This window comes from Balaenoptera ricei, chromosome 2, assembly GCF_028023285.1.
Source record: "Balaenoptera ricei isolate mBalRic1 chromosome 2, mBalRic1.hap2, whole genome shotgun sequence".
NCBI lineage: Eukaryota > Metazoa > Chordata > Mammalia > Artiodactyla > Balaenopteridae > Balaenoptera > Balaenoptera ricei.
This window is the reverse complement of record NC_082640.1, coordinates 126,988,501-127,012,693: the sequence shown is the minus strand read 5'-3', so window position 1 is coordinate 127,012,693 and position 24,193 is coordinate 126,988,501. Positions and strand designations below refer to the sequence as shown.

The following is a 24,193-nucleotide window of genomic DNA, read 5'->3' as shown; positions in this document are numbered from 1 at the left end:
GGGAGGGAGGGGTACGGAATGTGGGGCGAGCTTTCGTCAGCAGAGACCAGCATAACATTGCAACAGCCTGAGGCACGCCGTGTGTTCTCCCAGGGAAGTTGTCCCTGGATCACGGGACCCTGGCAGTGGCGGGCTGCACAGGCTCCCAGGAGGGGAGGTGTGGACAGTGACCTGTGCTTGCACACAGGCTTCTTGGTGGCTGCAGCAGCAGTGTTAGCATTTCGTGCCTGTCTCTGGTGTCCGTGCTGATAGCCACAGCTCATGCCCGTCTCTGGAGCTCATTTAGGTGGTGCTCTGAAACCTCTCTCCTCGTGCACCCTGAAACAATGGTCTCTTGCCTCTTAGGCAGTTCCAGACTTTTTCCCAAACTCCCTCCCGGCTAGCTGTGGCACACTAGCCCCCTTCAGGCTGTGTTCACGCAGCCAACCTCAGTCCTCTCCCTGGGATCTGACCTCCAAAGCCAGAGCCTCAGCTTCCAGCCCCCACCCATCCCAGCGGGTGAGCAGACAAGCCTCTCCGGCTGGTGAGTGCTGGTCGGCACCGATCCTCTGTGCAGGAATCTTTCTGCTTTGCCCTCTGCACCCCTGTTGCTGCACTCTCCTCCGTGGCTCCAAAGCTTCCCCCCCGCCACCCCCCGTCTCCGTCCTTGAAGGGGCTTCCTAGTGTGTGGAAACTTATCCTCCTTCACAGCTCCCTCCCAGAGGTGCAGGTCCCATCCCTATTCTTTTGTCTCTGTTTTTTCTTTTTTCTTTTGCCCTACCCAGGTACATGGGGAATTTCTTGCCTTTTGGGAAGTCTGAGGTCTTCTGCCAGCGTTCAGTAGGTATTCTGTAGGAGCTGTTCCACATGTAGATGTATTTTTGATGTGTTTGTGGGGAGGATGGTGATCTCCACGTCTTACTCCTCTGCCATCTTGAAGGTCTCCCCCGATGTCAATTCTTCTAAACTTACTGAAGTTCATTTTTATGGACCAGATATGGTCGTAGTATATGTCACATGGACAGTGACAAAAATGTGCCTTCTGCTGCTGTTAGGTGCAGTGTTCTAAAGATGTAGATTAGATCCTGATGTCTGATGGTGTTGTTGAGTTCTATATTCTTGGGAAATTTCTGTCTAGTTTTCTATCAATTGTTGAAAGAAGGGTGTTGACATCTTCAACTATGACTGTAGATTCATCTATTTCTCCTTTCAGTTTTTACTTCACATATTTTTTCAGCTCTGTTGTTTGGTTCATACAAATTTAGGGTTGCTTTGTCTTCTTAATGGATTGAAAGTTTTATCATATTATAATGCCCACTGTGTCTCTAGTAATTTTCTTTGTTCTGAAGCCTACTTTAACTGAAATTAATTTAGCCCCTCCTATTTTCTTTTGAATAAGGTGTGCTTGATGTTTTTTTCATGCTTTATTTTAAACCTGCCTATATCATTATACTGGAAGTATGTTTCTTGTAAACAATATATAGTTGGGTTATATATGGAATCCACTTGCCAATCTCTGCTTTCAATCAGTATATGTAGACCATTTACCTTTAATGTAGCTATCGATATATTTGAGTTTGAAACTGCTACTTTATTTCTTGTTTTATTTTTATTCTCTGCTTTTTGCTTATGTTTATTTTTACCTACCTTCCTGTGGGTTACTTAAAATTTTTTAATTCTATTTTGATTTATCTATAATGTTTTTTGAGTGAATCTCTCTGTATAGCTTTTTTGGTCATTGCTCCAGATAGTACATTATATATACATAACTTATTACAGTCTACTGGAATTGTTATTTTCCAATTAGAGTGAACTATAGAAACCATATTCCCTTTATATCTATTTACCTTCCCCTATTTATAACTGTCTTAAATATTTCCTCTACATACATTTAAAATCACATCAAACAGCATTATAATTTTAGCATCAACCATCAAATACATTTGAAAAGCTCAGGAGAAGGAATGTCTATTGTATTTAGCCATAGTTTTTGCTTATTATATTCTTTCTTCCTTCCTGGTGTTTTTTCCAAGTCCTTTCTTCTAATCATTCCTTTCTGTTTAGAGAACTTCCTTTAGCCATCCTTTTAGGGTAAGATTGCGAGTGACAAATTCTCTTAGCTTTCCTTCATCTGAGAATGTCTTGATTTTCCCTACATTCTTGAAGGATAATTTCCCTAGATACAGAACTTTGGGTGGACAGTTCTTTTCTTTCAGCATTTGAAAATGCTGTGCCAATCCTTCTGGCCTCCATGGTTTCCAATGAAAAATCCCGTCATTCAAGTTGCTTTTCCCTATACATAACACATTGTTTCTCTCTCATTGCTTTCAAAGACTTTTTCTTTTTCTTTAGTTTTCAAAAGTTTGACTATTACACGTTTTGGTGTGGATTCCTTTGGGTTTCTTTGATTTGGGCTTTTCTCATTTTCCAGGACTTTGATGGCATGAAGGTTAGATCTTCTGTTATAGTCCCACAAGTCCCAGAGACTCTATTTTTTTTCCCCAGTCTATTGTCTCTCTGTTGTTCAGACTGAGAAAATTGTATTGTTCCATCCTTGTGTTCACTGATTCTTTCCACTGTCTCCCCTCCGTTCAGTTTTTGAGCCATCCATTGAGTTTTATTTCAATTACTGTATTTTTTAGTTCTAAAATTTTTCTTTGGTTTTCTTTATATGTTCTGTTTCTTTACTGAGACTTTCTATTTCTCTGCTAACACTTTCTCTTTTTCTCATTGTTCCAAGTGTGCTCATTATTATTGCTCATTGGGGCTTTTTTTTTTTTTTTTTTTTTTTTGAGGGCCTCTTTAAAATCTTTGTCAGATAATTCTAACATCTCAGTCATCTCAATGTTGGTATTAATTGTCTTTTTTTCTTCCAAGTCTAAATGTTACCAGTTCTTGGTATGACAAGTGATTTTCTATTGAAACCTGGACATTTGGGGTATTATGAGAGTCTGGATCTTATTTAAACATTCCTCTGAAACTGCTCTAGTAGGGGCAGTAGGAGGAGGGCCAAGGCTGCCTCATTACTGCCAGGTAGGGGTAGTGGTCCAAATTCCCAGCTTGGTCTCCACTGGCACCAGAGGTCAGGGGCTCCTTGCTATTGCTGGGCAGGAGTAGGAGTTCTGGCCCCCACTAGGCCTCTACTGATACCATCCTGGTGGGGAGGGATAGAAGTCTCTCATTACCGTTCCCTACAAGGCGTCCAGTGACACTACAGGGGTGGGGGGGGGGTGGGTAGGGTAGCCTCTTTACTGCCGGGCAGCGTTGAAAGTCTTGACTCTCCACTAACACCACATCATTAGGGAAGGAGTTTGGGTTCCTTGTTTCAGCCTGGTAAGAGTGGAAGTTTAGGCTCCCCCCTCAGCCCTGGCTGGCAGGGGTGGGGATAGGGCCATAGGTTTTTCTTTGGTGTGTGACTAAAGTAGCACAGTTATTGTTTAAAAGTTTCACCTTGCTAGGCTGCCCCTTTCTTGATCCTTAGCTAAAGAGAGCAGGCTTTTGCTGGGGCTTTTTCTGTCTGCACCCATTGGCATTCTTAGGTTGCCAGCTTCTTTAGCTCAAAATCTGGCAGACATGAGACCAAAAGAAAACCTGAGAACTCATTAGGTTGTGTGATTCCTTGGATCCCAAAGTCCCTAACCAGTCTGCTTCTCTCCACCTTTTGGAGTCTTCTCATGTTTGTTTTATAAATAACATCTAAGGTTTGTACTTAGTTGTACTCAGCAGGAAGAAGAGGTAAAAGTACATCTATTTCATCTTCCCTAAAGTTAAAGCAGGCATAAGTTTTATGATAAAACATTTGCTTGTGAGCTATACATTATTTGTTTATAAAAGACCTTGGGACATGAATTCCCTCTTACCTGGGTTATGTTAAGCCATTTTTCTTTTGAGCTATATGGCCAAAAACAACTACACATGACAGAAGCCAGGATGGGCTGATTCCTTCATCCTCAATTAATATCTGGAAGGTAGTCTCTGAACTTCAGTCTCATATAATTAGAATGTATTTTGTGAGTGATAGTATTGAACTCCTCAGTAGAACAAACATAGGACCTTATAACATTTCTATCCCTCCTGCCATAGTGTATGCATACTGTTTAAGACAGTAGTTCCTAACTAGATGGGAGGTTGAAAGGGGAGCGATTTTGCCCTTCTCCCCAGGGTCTCATTCGGCAACATCTAGAGATATTCCAATTGTTATGACTTGGTGGTGGGGAGGGTGACGAGAGGATCATACTACTGGCATCTACTGGGTAGAGGCCAGGGATAATTCTAAACATCCTACAGTTACAGGACAGCCACCCACAACGAAGGATTATTCAAACAAAAAGTTAAGTGCCAAGGTTGAGAAACGCTGGTTTAGATGTTTGACCTACATTTGACAGCTGAGTTTAATCTTTAGATATTCTGTGCACCTTTTGGCCTCTGTAATTGTTTGTGGAACTCTGAATGCTAGGTCTGAAAGGGCCCTGCCCAAACTCTAAACAGAGACAGCACACCCTGCCAGGACTGTCTTATCCTTTGGCTTTCCCTCCAGGGACTGGCTCCAAATTAAGATGTCTAAAGTAAAGAACCATATTCCTTGCTTATCATGGAGAGAACATTGTTTATATAAACTCCAAATGTTTAAAACAAGTGTCCTTATTGTAATCTTAAGAATTTTTTAAATCATAATTTAGATACCACTTTTACACTTGCATTCTCATTGCTTTCTCTTAACCTACCCAGCCACAGCCATTTCGACAAATTCCCCATTGTTCTCTTCTCACCCTAATAAAACATCTGAAACCAAAATAATGCAAAGCTCCATCTTCTGGAATTGTTGGGTGGGGGGCAGGCAGAGGCAAAGTTTTAAAAGCAAGAACAAAATCTAGCTACACAAAAAAATCAATACAATGGAAGGCAGGATGGGACTGAGGCATTTGAAACTGGCCAAGTCTTACAATGCGGGGCTAGTTAGTGACCCTGGCTTCTGACCCTAATCCTTCAGGCCACTCTCCTACATAAAACAATTCAGGTAACTGAAGCACCAGAAAAGGATACACAAGAGAAATGGATTACCAGAAAGAACAGAATTCACTGTCCCAGGGCCCATTCATCACTGATACACTCCCTTCTTATATTCTATTCTATCTGAACCCTTCAAAATGTACTTTCTCTATGGGGCCTTGCTCTAAAAGTGTAACTTTCCCCAACTGTACAGGACCTCGAGCCAGCTTCTAATATAGGCCCCTCTTCATGTCACATGCCTTGACTATGTCACAGAGTTCTTCTCACAGGGGCAGGCAATGAGGCTTTGTTCTCTCCATTGAGGCTCTCCAGTGTGCATCCCTGATTCATTTTCTGTTAGGCCCACAGAAAACCTAATTAGAAATACCCATTTTGAAACGGCCTGAGCAGTCACACTGATCTTGTTCAGTAACCGTATCGAGGTATGGGTCTTAACTGAAAACATTTGTCCCATTCTGCCGACAAACATTAGGTCAAAGACGACACTGGGGACTCTTGTCGTTACACGTTTTTGTTTCCCTAATGGGCTTTAGGATCACATTCCTTAAATCACAGCCAAGAGTATATTCGGGGCTGAAACTATTTTAAAGACATAATGTGGCAGCAGTATTCTGTGTACTAACAAGAGGTTTGGAGCTGCAGCCAAGAACAGTAATAGAATCTTCTTCCCCCCTAAGTGCCATTCTCATTACCATTCTCACACACACAAAAAAATCTCTCTCTCTCTCTCTCTGTCCTTTCCTCCTTCCCTTCTTCCCTCCCTCTCTCCCTCTCTCCCTCTCTCTCTGTGTGAGACTCAGATTCCCCTGTTATTATTTTTACTTTGAAGGTCCCTGTCAAGGCGAAGTCTATATAATGAACAAAATACCTTAAACTATGACCCTATCTAGCTTTGCTCCCTGGGGACACATCACAATCAACAAATAGCCAGCCCTGGCATGGTTCCAGTTTACTCTCTGGGGTGTGACCCGCTGGGGTGGAATCCCAGCTCTGCTCTGCCTTAGTTGCAGGACTGTGAGCCAATCCTCTTAACCTCACTAAAGCCAGGAAGCCTCTTATGTAAAACGGGGCTCTTATGGGTACCCACCTGATGGGGTTGTCATTGGGACAAATAATCACTTATAGTCTCTATAATTGGGAAGACCTACAAAGTAAATTCTTCAAAGATATTTTAAGAGAACGGTTTTCACTGAAAATAGTACAGAACTCTTATAAATTCAACTTATTAGTATTATATTGATCTTCTAAAGATATAGATTCACTGTTAATAATAATAAACTGTACAGAAAAAGACTGAGTCTTTCATATAAAACATCTGCTAAATCAATACTAACTAATCACAAAGACTTTGAAAGGAAAGGTTACCGGTGATGCATTACTCAGGTCAAAAAACTAATGTTCTTTGTACCAGTTTTTGAAATATACTCTCAATTATTTTCACTTTTTAAAGAGGATATACTCCCTCGATGCAAAATTCATAATTCAAAGAACCTGAATAACACCCCAGCGTTTTGTCTAGCTTGTCTAGCTTACAACACACCACATGCACTGATTTTATGTTTGTATCCTTAAGTTACATTTACCCAGGAGAAATACTACTCTCCCTTTGGGTCACCTACTTCCATTTTAATGTCGTAGTTCTGGCCGTGGACGCTCTGGATGAGCTCTCTGATGCTCTGGTCGGAGGCCAGCTGGGCCTCGGACTGCAGCGAGGCGATGAGCTCCTCGATGGAGGTCGGGATCGCTCGCACGGGCTGCGGGGCCTGCGGGGCGGCCTCCCGCGCATCGCTCGGCGGGTTGCTCTCGCGGTCGGTTTTGGAAACCGACACGGGGGCTTCCCGCGACTCGCCGCGCGACCCCTCGCGCAGGAAGCGGGTGTGAATCCTCACTCTCCTCCGCCGGCCGGCCGCCTCCGAGTCTCCCCCGTCGCCGGACAGGGAGCCGCCCTTCCTCTCTCCGGCCTTGCGGGCCTCCGCGAGCCGAGCCGGCTCCTGGCTCGCGTCGCGGCCCCCGGCCGGGTCGAGGACCGACTTGGAGCCCGCGGGCCGTGGGCTCCTGGCGCCCCGGTGCGCCCGGGCCTTCCCCCTGGGCGCAGGTGGCGGCATCAGGACCACGGGTCTGGACGTGCCCGCCCTGGAGGCGATGACCGGCGGCTTCTTCTGGGGCCGGTGCCGGAGGAACGCGGAGCTCCGCAAGTATAAGTCCTGGGGGCAGAAGGGCCGGGTCTTCCCGGGAGCGACCGCCTCGCTCGGGCCCGGGGGCCGCGCTGCGCCTCGGGGCGCCGGCTGCGGGAGGGCCGCAGCGAGGGGCGCATGGCCTTTGGCCCGAGGGGAGCCTGATGGCTTTTGGGGTCTGGCGCGGGAAACGCTCCACTCCCCCCCATGCCGGGCCGGGCCGGGGACCCGGAGGCCGAAAACAGGGACTTCACCCACAGCCGGCTTGGAGGCCAACTTCTCCTTGAATCGGAGAAATTCCTTTTTAGTCTCCTTGCGAACCTTCTCAAGCTCTTTAAAGATGTACGATTCTTCTTTGTATTTCAGTCCAAAGTGCTTAGAAATCGTGGACATCTGGACTAATTTGTCCTGTGAAATAACAATAAATTAATATATACATATATACATGAAAACTACTGATAAACAAAATTCCAGCTCAAAAAAGCTTCTCATGGTAGAGCGCTCACTGTGCTTGCTGAAGCACGATGGGTAGTATTCGTTTATATCATTTTAAGTCCAACTATTGGCCTTTTCACAGGAACAATGAAAAACCTTTACATCAGTAACATTTTCACAGTGAGAGTTTCCGAAACCCCTACTGGGTTTACTTTAATGTTTCTTTAGACTATAATGTAGTGCCCCAATTCCAGGCAAGAGAGATCACGCTCCACATAGGCATAGAAAATCTAAAGTAACCCTGCCAAGAAGAGAGAACAGAGGTCAAATGTGGCCTGGATCCTACCTGCAAACATGTTTTTCAATTGCTCAGGGTTTTTCAAAAATATTAATTCATAGCCAACAATTTTAAATTGAGAGATTTTCGTATAAAAATGCAGATTTGCAGTTTCTCTGGAAAAAAAAAAATGAAGGCTCTGGCAATTCAATAGCCAAATCCCTACTGTTGTGGCAGGGTAGCAATTTCCCTTTACGTCTCCAGCTGGTCTCAGGTGTCTCCATTTCTTACCCTGCCCACTTGCCTCAATGTTTGACAAGAAGTAAAGCAGAGTGTATGAAGGGAGAGAGGTGATCAGCCACAAGGTAGGCTGTAGTGAGATCAGGAGGCCTTGAATGCCAAGTGTTTGTACTTTTTCTGTGGGCTACTGGAAACCATTCAAAAACTTTTAACAGAGAAGTGGCTTGATAGGTTCTGGGGCTTGGGGGATACTAATGTTAAGTGGGAGAAAGAATAGAGAGAGGGCAAGTATGAGTCTGCAAGGCCTAAGGCCTGGGTTTGGTAACAGAGCCAAGTGAAAATACTATATAAGGTAAAACTGATAGGATCTGGCCAATGACTAGGAATAAATAAAAATAGCAACTTTGAATCGCTTTGATGGAGTCTTGGTCATAACCAAGTACATAAGAAAGCTGTTGCTAGTCACTGAACTTTACGCTTAAAAACTGTTAAGATGGTAAATTTTATGTTTATGTGTATTATCACAATATAAAAGAAAAACTTATGCTACTCAGCAGAGCCAGCTATCTATGATTACAAGTGAATTTTGATATCTTGAAGGCTCTGGGATCAATACCAAAAGCCAGGATAACAAGAAATACAAATAGAGAATGGCTAATAACAGAGTCTTCCGACAGTCACAGGTGGGAGGTAGGAGGAGCTAGAGCAATCACAGAGCTGGGAAAATGAGAAGAGAGTTCCACAGAACCCAAGGAGAGAAGAGTGTCAAGAAATAAGGGTAAAACAATGAAAATAAAAGCAGAAAGTAATGAATTAGAAAAACTAATTTACTTATTTCTTAGAAAACCCAAGGCCAAGGTTCTTTGAAAATAAAATAAAATAATAAAGCAGAAATACCTCTGGAATATCATCATTATTTGCAAATGTGATTATCTACCTAGAAAACATAAGCACTAAAGAACTGTTTAGAATTATAATAGAGGTCTGCAAGGCATTTCAATTTTTTAAATTAATACAAAAAAATACCAATAACTTCCTTTACACCAAAAGCATAATGGTAAAATTCCATGTATAATTTATTTAAAGGAGTAAATATCTAGGAATAAACATAACAAGAAATGTGCTGAAACTGCATGAATAAATTTTTTAATTTTACTGAAGGACATAAAAGAAAGACTCTACTAAATAGGCAGTTAATGTTCCTTGGTAAGAAGACCAAATATTTTAATTTTATCAGGTCTTCCCAAAATACTGTACTGGTTTAATGCCATCATAATCAAAACTGAAAAATGATATTTTGAAATTTGAAAAGTGATTCTGGATTCATTTGAAATAATAAACAGGGTAGATTAGCCAAAATTTTGAAAAAGAGAAATGAGGGAGCACTTGTCCAGCAAGATAATTAAAACTCATATGGATATAAGAATTAAAATTGAAACACTGCCGATAGAATCCACATGTAAACTGAATGAGCAAAAGAATTAAGAATAATATGGGTTATATTATAATAACAGCATTAAATTGGTGATAAAAGAAGAATTAATCAATAGATTGTGCTGAGGCAATTGGTTGACTATGGTGGGGGTAGGGGTGGATGGTGAGGGGGATTACTGCATTTTATGCCAAAATACAATGGGTTAAAACAAATATGGAAAGAAATATTTTCTTATGTTCCTTTGCATTTCTTTGCTTATCACCTGTCCACATTTCTTGGTTGAATTTCTTTTATATCACCTCATAAGATAGTTATTTTTACAATTAGATTTCTTCGTTTATCATGTAGTGAGAGCAATATGAAGAAAACATCCTATTTAGCCTCTAAATAAAGTCATATTGCTTTTAGTCACTAAAATAGCCATTTTTGGTTCTCCAATTCAAGACCCTGCTATATGACAGAGCTCTCATCTGGGAATCAGTAGGCTTTCTTTCTCCACCCAGCTCTACCACTGACTAGACCTTGGACAATTTAATACTATCCATAACAAGATTTCTTATTAAAAACTGAAAATAATAATCTGTTGCCTCTTTTCCAAGCCATAGAATATGAACATTAGAAATGACTTCTAAAGCCCTTAAGGAAGTTTCCTTATTTAAAAAATGCTGTAAAATCCCCCTCATAGTGTTTTGGCTGTTTATTGTTTGCACAGGTGGTAATATGCTCATACTGACACCATCTGCATTTCTTCCTACAGAAGACTGAAAGGTAGTAACTGGAACAGAGTACAGACCAGAAACACATTAGTACCTGATGGGAATCTGATTTGACTCTCTCAACTGCACTTCCCTTTTGTTTCTTAGTTCCTGCTTTGTATTCCTTTCCAACTTCTCTCAGGCCCTTGGTTTGCTATTGAAGTTTAACAAGTAGGTCATTGTTTAACACTTCTCAGTACATTCCCTTGAGTTCTTCATAGGAAAGTTGTTCTTTATATGTAAAAATGAACCAATAGGAAATGGAACTTCTATTGTGTTTTCAAGGTAGGTGGTATCCCATTGTTAAATGGGCCAATCCATCAAAGCCAGTGCCTTTATCACCCCTAGCCACACCTTAACACTACAAAATGTATAAAATGATTTTTTAACATCCAATCTCATGGGAAAATAACATGTTCTCTTTTTTTTTTTTTTTGCTAGCAATTTATTAAAAGAAAGAGACTAGTTCTGGTTTGGAGATACTCAAGGAAAAATAATGTAGCTGTCCCAAAAGGAGGAAGTACTAATCTACATACAGGGTCACACCTGCTGCTCACAATCTAGGTTGACTGTTCACCCTGCACTTTGAAATGGGACAGAATGTGCTTGAAATCTTTGCAACCTGAGCAGTAATTTCACTCTCCTCTTCCTTCCCAACTATTGGAACTCTCTGCCTTTTCCTTCCTCCTCCACCAGGAGGTTCAATGCCTGAGCAGTGAGGTAGTCAGAAAGGCCAAGAGCCAGCCTTCTCTCCTATCCCACCAAGTCTGGTCAGACAGAAAAAGGAAGCTCTCGGCCCAAAACAGCTAAAGGTCCAGGGAGGGCTACCTGTGTGAATTCTCTAGACTCTGAGACAGGTTGCTCTCTGGTTCTTGCAGGTGTGGTTGTTCCTCCTGTTAGAACAGAAGATACAGAACTCTGCTCTAGACTCTAACTAAAGGAGAAATAAATAAAGCAGACTACCAGATGACTTGGTTCCAAGCCGCATGAACACCTCACACAGGGCCTAGCCCATCAGAGTACTGCATTGGGAACTGAGCCAAAGCCCCAGCTGGTTATGCGAATTAGTTGTCCTTGACCTCTTCCTATAGTCACCTATATACAGGCACTTCGGTGGGAAGAGTGACCCATTAAGGACAAGATTTAGGTTCTCTTGAGTCCATAGCCAGATATCTCAATTCACTTCCTAAATTTCACACCAACATCAACTTCCAACACACAGCACCAAAGTTCCAGAAGAAATGTCCAAAAACAGCCTATCTCATCTAGTAAAATCTTCAGCATTGCAAGGAAGATAAAAATATTCTGAAAACCATATTTGTTTTTGTAACATCAATGGTAGAAATGAGATCTGTTTGCAGACTGATTATAATTTACGAAAAAGTCTAAAAGGAAATATACAAATATTTTAATGATTTTGCTAAGACACAGGATAACAGCAATTTTTTCTATTATCCCACACTTTCTATAATACGTGTTTTGCTGTCTTTAATCCTAATAATATCAATAATAGTAATTAACACATATTGTGCTGGTTAAAAATGATATAGAAAATAGAGAAAACCTGGGCTTCCCTGGTGGCACAGTGGTTAAGAATCTGCCTGCCAATGCAGGGGACACGGGTTCAAGCCCTGGTCCAGGAAGATCCCACATGCCACGGAGCAACTAACCTGGTGAGCCACAACTACTGAGCCTGTGCTCTAGAGCCCGCGAGCCACAACTACTGAGCCCATGTGCCACAACTACTGAAGCCCATGTGCCTACAGCCCGTGCTCCACAACAAGAGAAGCCACCGCAATGAGAAGCCCATGCAGCTCAACGAAGAGTAGTCCCCACTCTCCACAACTAGAGAAAAGCCCACGCGCTGCAACAAAGACCCAACGCAGCCAAAAATAAAAATAAACAAATAAAATAAATAAATTTAAAAAACAAACAAAAAAATAAAATAAAAGAGAAAAGCTGTTTTTAAGCTCAGAAAAGATTTTTTTCTTAACTATTCAGAAGCCCACAGAAATTTCAATGACTATAAGAACATAACTTATTTAACTCTTTATAACCAGTAACTAGAGTATGTCCATACCCTGTGAATACATATATATATACATACAAAATACATGCATACATAAATATCTAATAGGTAATAGAACAGCAAAATGCTCTCCCTGCCTTTTTCTTCTCCCCATGTTTTATCTTTCCTTCTTGGACTTCCTTCATCTAATTGCTTAAGTAGGCAAAATAGGAAAATGAAAGGAGAGGTTTTTTTCTTAATTATTATCATCATGCTTTTGACATGTTAAATGTTGCATGCTCTCAATTTCAAAAACACTTTGTTGGAGTTTCACATCTACATCTTACAGACCAATCCCACATTAACAATAATTTATAAACTCCAGACAAAATATAAAAAATAACTACCTGAGGATTCTTAGAAGTAAACAAAAGCAGGCAGGTTGTGGAGAAGAGTTAAAACTTATAGAAACACTGACCTGAAGGTGAGTTTCCAGGCTTATTGTGGCTTTTCCCTAAATGCCTTCCATACCGAAGGATGGCATAATGCAGGTGGCAAAGACTTTGATAGAAAGCTCTTCCTCATTCTGGCCAGAAGAATTAGAGAAAAGAGCCCAGGCAACAACCACCACTAAGGAGTGAGAGAGAAATCCCAGAGGAGAGAGAGCCAGAGAAGTTAATCCCCCAATTCTGTGCCTAAACCCCACACAAGTTTAGACTGACCTCTGAACATTACATATATGGGACAAACTCAAAGGTCAATAATAGTACCTAACACTCATATTGTGCTGGTTAAAAATGATATAGAAAATAGAAGCAAAGGCTTAAAGAGCTGGACTGAGATTTAGCTGAACTTAACCTCCAACCACAGAGAACGAGATGGAGCTTACAGCGAGTCTAACCTGGTGAACTGCCTGCTAAATGAAAAAAGTAAACATTCTTCAGAGGGATATAACAGAACCCAGAGTTTACACAGTCAAACATTCACAATGTCCAGGATATAATCAAAAAATACTTGGCATAAAGAGATTCGGGAAAATGTGACCCAATGTCAAGAGCAAAGATTAACAGATGCCAGTCCAAAGATGACCCAGATGTTGAAATTATTAAACAAGGACTTTAAGGCAGCTCATAGCTTAACTATGCTCAATGAAGTAAAGGAAAATATGTTAAAGAGGAATAAAAAGAGAAAATCTTAGCAGAGAAATAAAGAAATAGAAATTTTATATCTGAAAAAATATAATATTGTCAATAAAAATTTTACTAATGGAGTGGAGATGTCAGAGAAAAGAGTCTGTAAACTGGAAGATAAATTAACAGAAAGTATCCAATATTTAAAAGAGAGAAAAAAAAGTTTTAAGAAAAAAAAAAGTCCTCAGTCCTTGATATTTGTGAGAAAATATCAAAAGCTCTAACATATGGATTATCAGTATCCCAAAAGGAGAGGGCAGAATGGAGTGGAAAGAATATTTGAAGAAATGATGTCTAAGAATATCCCAAATTTGGAGAAATACATAAATTTATAGATTCAAGAAGCTTGGAATAAAGAAGTTTTTATTCCAAACTGGGTAAAGAAAATCCATGTAAGCTGCTAGAAACCAAAAACAAAGGTAAAATGCTGAAGGAAACAGAAAAACAACACATTAATTATAGGGAAATTATTCAAATGACCATGGACTTCCCACCAAACATCCCTGAGACGAAAGGACAGTGAAACAAGATTTGTAACATGCTAAAAGATAAAAAAACTGCCAACCCAGAATTAGATATCTAGCAAGCATATTCTTTAAAAAATGAAGGCAAAATGAAGACACACTCAGATACAGGAAAACTAAGAGAATTACTCACCAGCAGACTAAAACTACAAGAAATGCTAAAGAAAGTTTTTCAGGCTGAAGGGAAATTAAAGGAGTGGAAAATCAAATTTTTCAGGAATGAATGAAGAAGATCAGAAATGGCAAATATCTGGGTACATTTAAAAAACCATCTTTTATCATGTTTTTTAAAATTGTATGAACATTGTCTCATGGGGTGTTTGTATACATATGACAACATTGTCTCATGTGATGTTTGTATAGATAGATGTAATGCATATGACAACTAAAGAGACTGGGATGGGGGTGGGTAAGGGAACTATGGTTGTTAAGATTTCTGCATTTTATGTGAACTAGATCAATATTAACTCTAGACCATGAAATGTTAAGGATATATATTGTAATTCCTAGAGAAAAAATTTTCTTGTGGCTTGTGGGATCTTAGTTCCCTGACCAGGGACTGAACCCAGGCCACCACAGTGAAAGCACTGGGTCCTAACCACTGGACTGCCAGGGAATTCCCCGAGAAACAATTTTTTAAAGTAGTCCAAAAAGGTGTAACAAAAAGTTAATAGATAATAAAATGGAATACAAAAAATTATTGAATCTTAGAAAATATTTTAGACTTAATAATAGTAAAAATACAATATATCAGAATGTCTGGGGTACAGCTAAAGCACTGATTAGAAGGAAAAGTACAGCTTAAATGCTTAAATCAGAAAGAAAAAAAAGGTCTAAAATCAATAACCTAAGTTTCCACCTTAAGAATCTAGAAAAAGAGGAGTAAAGTATACCCAAAGTAAATAGAAGGATATAAGTATAAGGACATATATCAATTAAATAGAAAACAGAAAAAATAATTGAGAAAATTAACAAAGCCAAGAGCTAGTTCTTTAAAAAAAAAATCAATAAAATTTGTATAACCCCTAGCTAATTCAAAAATTCAAAATAAAAGAGAAAAAAAATCAGCAATATCAGCAATGAAAAAAGGATTTCACAACAGATCCTAAAGATAGTAAAGGATAATAAGAGACTATGATAACTTTATGCCAACAAATCCAATAATTTAGGTGAAGTGGGCAAATCTCTGAAAACTGCAACTTACCAAAATTAAAATAAGAAACAAAAAAAAAAAATAAGAAACTGAAAATCTTAATAGTTCTATACTAATCAAGGTAGTCATTGCCAAAAATCTTACCACAAAGAAATCTCCAGGACCAGATAGTTCTCTCAAACACTCAAGAAACAAATAACATCAATCTTACACAAATATTTTCAGAAAATAGAGGAGGAAGGAACTCATTTTTTGAGATTTGCATAACCCTAATACCAAATCTGACAAAGACATTCTTTTAAAAAAGGAAAATTATGTACCAATATCCCTCATAAACATAGATGCAAAAACTTTTAATAAAATATCAAACAAATCCAAAAATATATTTTTGAAAAGAATAATATATCCTGATCATACAGAGTTTATCCCAGAGTTAAAAAATTGATTTAACATTTAAAAATCAATATAATTCACAACATTAACAAAGTGTAGGAGGAAAAAAATATGATCATTTCAATAGATAGTGGAAAATCACGTGAAAAAATCCAACACCCTCTGTGATAAAAATAAATAAGTAACTCTGGGAAAACTATGAATCATAGGGAATATCCTCAATCTGATTAAGAGAATTTACAAAAAACCTGCAGCTAACATTTTATTTTTGCTTTCCCCCTAAAACTGAAAACTAGCAAAAATGCTTCGATTCTTATCACATCTATTCCACATTGTACTAGCGGTCCTAGCCATTGAAATATGACAGGGAAAAGAAATAAAAGGAATTAAGACTGAAAAGGAAAAAGTAAAACTGTCCCTATTTGCAGGTGACATGATTTTTAGGTTAAAAATCTCAAGGAATCTACAAAACAATTACTAGTGCTAATGAGTGAATTATCTAAGTTGTACAATACAAGGTTAACATACAAAACCAATTGTATTTTTATATACTAGCATCAAACAATTGGAAAATAACGCCCCCCCGAAAATAAAGTACTTAAGAATTAATCTAAGAAAGATGTCTAAAATCTCTACACTGAAAATTACAAAACATTGCTAAAAGAAATTAAAGATCTACATAAATTTAGGAACCATGTTCATAAACTGGAAGACTCAATATTGTTAAAATGGCAATTCTCCCCCAAAAGATCTATAGATTCCATGCATTCCCAATCAAAATTACAGCACAGCAGGCTTTTTTCTAGAAATTACAAGCTGATTATAAACTGTATACACAAATTCAAAGGTCTTAAAACAGCTAAAGTGATTTTTAAAAAGAAAAAGTAGAAGACTTACACTACCCAATTTCAAAACTCACAGTTTATTCAGTAATCAAGGCAAAGGTCCTGGCAAATCATTATGCTGCGTAAAGAAACCCAGACACAAAAGAGTATATATTGGATGCTTCCATTTATATAAACTTACAGAAAATGCAACCAATTCTATGGTGTTACACAACAGATCAGTAGTTGGTTGGGGGCAGTAGGAGACGGTGAGAGCAGGGGTGGACAGCAAAAGCAGTAGAAGAATGAAAAAGGTTCTGTTATTTTGATTGCAGTAATTGTTTCAAAAGTCTACACATCTGTCAAAACCCATCAAATTGTACACCTGAACATCATACAAGCCATAGATTCTATACAGCTTATTGAATACAAATTATACCTCTATAAAGGTGTAAATAGGGGAAAAAAATGTTAAACTTTTATATTTGAATGTTAACAATAAAAAAGAATTATTGAACTTCTTTATATCCTAGCAGTGGTAGTCCCCAGTAGACTGACTGTGGATCTGTGGCCTTCGATACCAAATAATTCTTGAATTAAGCCTAGAGTGTCCCACTGCCTACCGAAGAGTTTTAGGACCACACTCAGGAAACAACTCCCTATTCCGAAGTTAGACACACTGACCTCAGTGGGGGAGGTCACTTAACAGTGTTTAAGGTTTGTCCAAAACAACCAGCCCCCTGTCAAGGGATAGCAGAAAAGGTCAGGGAGTTGGATAATTAAATTCCCTCCACTGTGACCTTTCGCCCTCCCCACCGCCCCTCCGATTCCTCCTCCTTTTTTGCCTTCCTTACTCATTCTTTTCCCTACAGCCCAGTCATCACAATCTACCCATTATTCCCTCCCACCAGATTTTCACTCCTCTCAGCTCCTCCTCAACCCTTGCTCCCAGCCCCAATCCCTTCTCCAACCTCAGCCCTATTTTCCGTCCTGATTTTCGTGGAGATTAGAGGGGCGGAACAGAGAGACAACTTCTCCGCCCAAATATCGCAGCCACTCCTTCCCACAGCCTCCCAGACGAAGTTACCTGCGCCCCAGGGCGCGTCCTCCTCTCACCCGCCTCCCGGGGCGCCTCTGCTCCCATTCAGGTGGCGGGGAGGTTGTCAGGACCACCGCCCGGCCCAGTATCCAACCGGCCTTTCCCGGGCTGAGCTGCCGGGTGAGCTCGCACCAGCTCTCGGGGAAGGAAGAACGCGCGCCGTCGCCCAGCAACAAGGCGCGCGCGCACCTCCGCGCCGGCCCTCGCCCCGGGTCTTGGCCCTCGCGGATTCATCCGCGCTGTGGGCTACTACTCGCGCGTTTCTGCCTCGCAGAACCAGCTCCAGGACCGCCTTGGAGTCTGAGCCCAAACAGTTGAGAGGCCTCACCTCCTCGGGTGGTGTAGACGCTGGCTTCAAAGAGTCTCCTGGCGTAGTCTCCTAGATCGCTGCTTTTGCCCAGCTTAACCCAGCTGCTTTCTTGGCACTCTTGTGGTTCTTTCTACGTTTAAATGAATACTGGACTACAAGAATAGAAGTATTCTTTTCTTTTCTTTTTTCTTATTATTTTTTTAAATATTTTTAAGCTGTATGTCTACACTACATGCCAGTTAAGGGTACATCTGGGGGGCAGGGGTTGCCATGCTCTCCACCTAGAGCCCAACTCTTAAACATAATCTTAAAATCAAAGGCATGATATTCAGACTTCTGCAGAGTTTCTATTAAAGTACGGGGTTCAACCATATTCAGAGTTTTTGATGTCCAAGATAAGAAAGGTTATAAGGAGCAAAAATTGGCATTAGCAAAAATTGGCATTATCTATTAAAGTTGGATATCCACAAACTCTATGACCCAGCAATTTCACTCCCAACAGAAATGCATGCACATGTGTACCAAGAAACATGTACACCAATATTCATAGCAGTTTCATTCATAATAGCTAAAAACTGGTAAAAACCCAAATATCCATCAAAAGTAGGATGCGTAAATTAATTGTGGTATATTCTTAAATGCAATACTATACTTGAAGGAGATGAAGAAACTTTCTCCGTGGGGAACAACAAAGATGAATCTCTAAAAAATGTTACGTTGAACTAAGAAGCCATACCCAAAGGAGTACTTACTGTACCATTCCATTCAAATGAAGCTTAAAACCCAAGCCAGCAAAAACTATAGTGCTTATGGATGCATGCTCAGCTGATGGAGTACAAATAAACGCAAGAAAGTAATAACTGTAAGACTCAAGATAGTAGTCAGCTCAGGAGGGGAGAAGGTGATGGTGAGTGGGTGGACAGTATAGGCGGAGTCTTGAGTTGCTAACACTGTTCTAGTTTTTAACGTTGGTGATGGCCGTTTGAGTTTTTTCTTTAGATAAAGCATTCTCTGTCTTGCTCATTTTCCTGTGTTATATCTCATCATCGTTTAAAAAGGCAAAAAGAAAAAGAAAAACCACTAGATGAAATCATATAGATGATAGTGCTTTGCTCAGTGCCTGGCACTCAGCAGGCCCTCAAATGTTTATTTTACATTCCTCTACTCTCTACTAAACTGTCTTTCTCCAAATACCCAAGCAGCTAATAAACGAGATCAAGAAAGTGGCAAATAAAACCTTCTGGAAGTCCTCCACAGGACTCCAGATGCTGGAAGGGGGCAATATGCTTCCCAGGAGTTCAAGATAAAAGAATCCTGTGTACAATTCCCTGGTGCTGGGACTCAGAGCAGCCCAGCTGTGGCGGTGGATGCACTCAGGCATCCTTAGGCCTCCCTGAGGGAAGCTCCTGCTCTATAGGCATACAAAGCTAGGTAGGGATGACCAGCTTTGTCATTTGGGCAAGTGGCTTCCCTCTCTGGGTTTCTGTAACCTCGTCTGTAAAATGAAGATAATACTCTTACCTCGTAGGTTTGTTGCTTTACCCCCTCACATTATGCGTTCAAAAATTGTTGCTGAATGCCCACAAAATGAGAAGCATCCTACAGAGAAGGCCCTGCCTCCCACATCACATCTCACGCCCTGTGGGTGTTCCATGAGGGCAGCTTCATTCTAAGCATGGGAGTAACCCCTTCAGACAATAAGAAAATTACTTTTCTGTGCCAATTAAAATAATAAGCAAATAACCAAGTGCTTAGGAAGTGACTGATTGTTCTTGGTACCATCCTGGATGCTGCAAAAAAATAACATATAGGACATGTTTCTAAACTGGAAAAATTCAAAAGTTAATGTAACCTTGAAATATGTATAGCATATGATCAGGAAACAATTTAAATGGTAAATAAATATTGTTCATTAGTGCTTTTAATAATCAACCACAGTGCTTAAGTATTCAGATATCCATATCATAGGATAATACAATCCATAAGCTAGATACTATTAACTTCATTTTATAGATAAGGAACTAATGTTCAAAGAGATTAAGGATTTACCTTGGGTCCCCTAGCTAGTAATCAATCCTGTACTAGGAACTCTATTCTAGGTCTGCTTTCACCAAAAAAAGAAAAGAAAGGAAGAAAGAAAGAAAGAAAGAAGGAAGGAAGGAAGGAAGGAAGGAAGGAAGGAAGGAAGGAAAGAAGGAAAGAAAGAAAGAAAGAAAGAAAGAAAGAAAGAAAGAAAGAAAGAGAAAGAAAGAAAAAGAAAGAAAGAAAGGGAGGAAGGAAGGAAGGAAGGGAGGGAGGAAGGAAGAAAGAAAGAAAGAAGGAGAAAGGAGGGAGGGAGGAAGGAAGGAAGGGGGAGGGAGGGAGGGAGGAAGGAAGCAAGGAAGAAAGGAGGAAAGAAAGAAAGGAGGAAAAGAAGGAAGGGAGGGAGGGAGGAAGGAAGGAAGGAAGAAAGAAAGGAGGAAAGAAAAAAGGAGGAAAGGAAGGAAAGGAGGAAGGGAGGGAGGGAAGAAAGGAAGAAAAGGAAGGAAGGAAGGGGGAGGGAGGGGGAAGGAAGGAAGAAAGGAGGAAAGAAAGGAAGGGAGGAAGGGAGGGAGGAAGGAAGAAAGAGGGAAAGGAAGGAAGGAGGGAGGAAGGGAGTCAGGGAAGGAAGGAAGGGAGAAGGAAGGAAAGGGAAGAGGGGCAAGAGAGAGAAAGGAGGAATACAGTTAGTTATTAATCTAAAAGCATTTCAGATTCATTGTTGATATTGTAATGCCTTCGTATGAAAATGTTAGTACTTCTGGTGCCATCATAAAGAGAGAGAACTTAAACTCAAAGAGCAACATAAAATTACTCATCAATCACTGGAACACTGATTTCATCTAGTTCTTGTCACTCTCAAACTGCCACCTACCCATCCTCTTGTCATCTAGTTTTGGAGCCCCCTATTGGTTCACTACATAGCAAGTAAAGAAAGGTCCAGTGTAATATTCAGCTTCTGTACCTCCAACGTATCCTCACGGAACAAATTCCAAACAAAATTTTCCAAAGAGAATTCAAGGCCCCTCACAATTAGGGCCTGCCCCAAGGTCTAACTTTTTGGAAAATAAATGATTAAGGTTATACCTTCACTTCATATAATAAATTCCAACTGGATAAAAGATTTTGTTATATGCAAGAGTGGCAGGTGTAGAAAAGACTTGTAAGCATTGAACTACAAAAGGCAGAAACTATAAATAAAAATATTGATGGATGTGTTCTTCAAAATCCATGCATTTAAGAATAAGCAAAATTATAGTGTAAATGAAAACCTGGTGAAAAACTCACAGTATTTATGGCAGACATGGGATTAATATTCTTTAAATGATAAATAGATAAGCACTCAAAACTTTAAATTGGCTAAAGAAGGTGCGAACAGAGATCCCAAAAGAAGAAACATATAGGATCAATAGAAATATAAAAATATTCAACTTCAGTAGTAATCTCTGAAATGCAAATTAAAACAATCATATGTAATTTTTGCCACACTACAAAGTTACGGGGTACATGCATAGGGGTGAGGATTTCTGTTGCTGTTTTGCTAGGTGTTGTGTAGCAAAATGTCTCAGAAGTCTTAAACACTTACGTCTTTTGATCCAGAAAGTTCGCTTTTATTAACTTTTCCTAATAATAGAGATATGCAAAAGTTAACAATAATGATGCTGAAGAATTGTTTCAATCATTAGAAGGCAAAACTCTTGTCTTAAATTGAGTCTCCTTAGTGTCTAGCACAGAGCCTGGGACATGGAGAGTGCTCATTGATAGACACACCTAAATAATATCACTGACTTAGCATTAGTCAAGACCAAGTTGTTGCCAGAGCACAGGTGCAGGGAGAACTGAGCTCAAAAAAAAAACAGGTTGGATACTATCAATATTTGGTTTTAACATCAATTACTTTCACAATGATATCAAACGCAAATTAGCAAATTAACACGGCGAATATAAAACAAATATACTCAGAGCTTGCTCCCCTGCTAGACCCAAAGGCAGCCTTGCCTGCAGAAAGCAACCACCACAGAAACCCTGGAGCCTTCACAACTGCACCCCACCATGGTGACAAGGAAAGAGTAGAGCCTTTTGATGAGTTATATGAAGATCACAATGGAAAGAGTTAAAGACATCGTATTTGACTTCCATCCCTCTGCTCATCAGTTAGATCCCCACAGGAGACAGATGGCATGATCGAAAGGCAGGGGGTTGGGGGGATACACGCAGAGAATGGAAAGAACTGTTTACAGGGTATAGGCGGGGTTAAAGGGAACTAACATTCAAGGTCTAGCAACAGCAGGAAGGTATTACCACCCTTGATCTGAAGGGGAAAAGGGGTAAAAAAAGAGGTGTTAGCAGAGCCCGGTGAGAGCTGAAACTGGGAAGAGGAGCTGCCTGACAGGAGCTATAGACACAGAGGCAGTTAAGGACAAAGCCACACTGATGCAGGGAGAAAGCAGGAGGAGTAAGTACTCCTACTGTTCTGTCCTCCTGCTCTCCATGCCTGCATCATTATCCCCACGTTGGCCAAATCCAACTGGAAGTCCCATGGCAAGGAAAACTGGGTAATGTGCCCCATAGAGATTGGCCTCTGGGGCAGAGGACAGAACAGAGGAGGGAGCTCAGAGGAATAACAGAGAATAACTAGCAAAGTCTACTACCCAAAGTTGCCTGTACTGCTTTAATCCACAGAAACTAATGAACTGAGACAGCTTCCCCTGCCTTAGGGTCCTCCCTGGCATTGCTCACCCCAGCCTGCTCACCTACTTTCCCCGTGGTGACCTAATTAACATATGCCAGGCTTCCCTCCTGACCCTGAACTCTGATTTGACTCTAACACCTGAGCTTACGGAGTTCAGGAATGGACCCCTGGGAAGCTAGCCATCACCCTTCCCTGGGGTGTCTCAGAAGTCTGGCGCCAGGCCTGATCTCAGGGTTTTTAAGGTAAGATAAAAATAGCAAGCACAGAGCAGAAAGAAAAGTCTGTGAGTAAGACTATCCACTTGAAAAGAAAAGATACAAATAACACTAATAAGCCTGGTCCAAAGCAGGTGTACCTGGCTGAGAACTAAGGATTTATTTTTCTTGGAGGTAGTGGATGGTATTTGACATTCCAGTTACACTTTACACTTCCAAAGGGCTTTGCTTAGGTGTTCTCCAAGTATGGTAATGCACTAGAGATTTTGCTGAGTTTGGGGTCAGACCATTTTTTTCTAAAGGTAAGCATATAAGACTGTTGGATATGCTTTGTAGCCTAAACACTGAGCTTAGAGAACCAATGCTTGGTTTATGCTTAGAAAAACTAACAACTCTCCCTAAGTAAGCTGTAAAAACAGAAGCTGCATTTAGCTAGGGATCCCTTGCTGCCTGAGACTTCTGTGTACCAGCCCACTTCCCCTGAATGCACCTCCCCCAATACCAATCCAAGGAAAATTAATAAGCTTTGAAGATGTGTTGTTTTTCTGTCCTCCAGTGAAGGAAATATTTTATTTTATCTGCCTGGTTCTTATTACTAAGTGAAGCAGAATTCAAACACTTACTAGAACCTTGTACACAGGACCTTCTTAGCCCATCCAAGCTCTGTCTGAAATATGTGGGCTGTTATTCATATGAGCTCCAGGGATTCACCCCAAAACTTTAGCTCTTCCAAGCCTCCTCAGTAGGAAGGGTTAATCAACTCGTGAATTTTCACCTCATCAGATGAATCTATATGTATCTGGCAAAGTCCTTTTGTGGCTTGGTCTTTTCATATACTATAATTATTTGTCTTGATTACACCTCAGTGCCCCACTAAGCTTTCTTGCACATGCAAAGTACTGTTTAGGGTCTTCAATATTTGAAGGGTCAGACCTAAGTCCAGCATGCTTGCTTCATTTCAGATGGACTTAGACTACCAGAAAGAAACTTTTTTATAAGGGAATCTATACCAAATAATGATAAAAGACAGGAACTAAAGTTTCCTTGCAGTAGTATTGTCTCAGGTTTTGAGGACTTTAGAAAATGTCTTAAGTGATACTTCTCCAAATGAGTCCTAAGTGGTTTCTTCTAACTCTGTCCATGACAGGGACAGTGGAAGTGGAGAGGGTGATCCCAGGGAGAAACAAAAAAAGTGTTTGGGCGAATCAAGGGTCCTGCTTTCTCACCTCAGTGCTCCCCAAGTTCAGGTGCTGAGTGTGGAATAGCTGGAATAGCCCCCCAGAAGCCCAGACTCACTCCCTTCACCTCTCCCACAGGGATGCTTCCTGGATCCAGGCCCCAGGTCTTGCCTGAGGTCACCGGAGCCAGGGCGATGGTTTAGGTCCACCTAGTGTGCCTGTGCCCCGTCGACGGTGGGGAGGGAGAGAAGCAAAGAAGGACTTCTGGAGCTGGACCTCCCTC

At 40.6% G+C, this 24,193-nt stretch overlaps 1 protein-coding gene across 1 annotated transcript in view; it reads right to left on the bottom strand.

Moving 5' to 3' along the window:
- Positions 1 to 7,571, bottom strand: part of TTC6 (tetratricopeptide repeat domain 6) — a 219,694-nt gene extending 212,123 nt beyond the window's left edge. The window contains exon 1 of the mRNA XM_059915675.1: positions 6,609 to 7,571. Within this exon, the coding sequence (XP_059771658.1) occupies positions 6,609 to 7,556 (948 nt within the window). The 5' untranslated portion in view covers positions 7,557 to 7,571. The remainder of the gene's footprint in view (positions 1 to 6,608) is intronic.
- Positions 7,572 to 24,193: the final 16,622 nt, after the last annotated feature.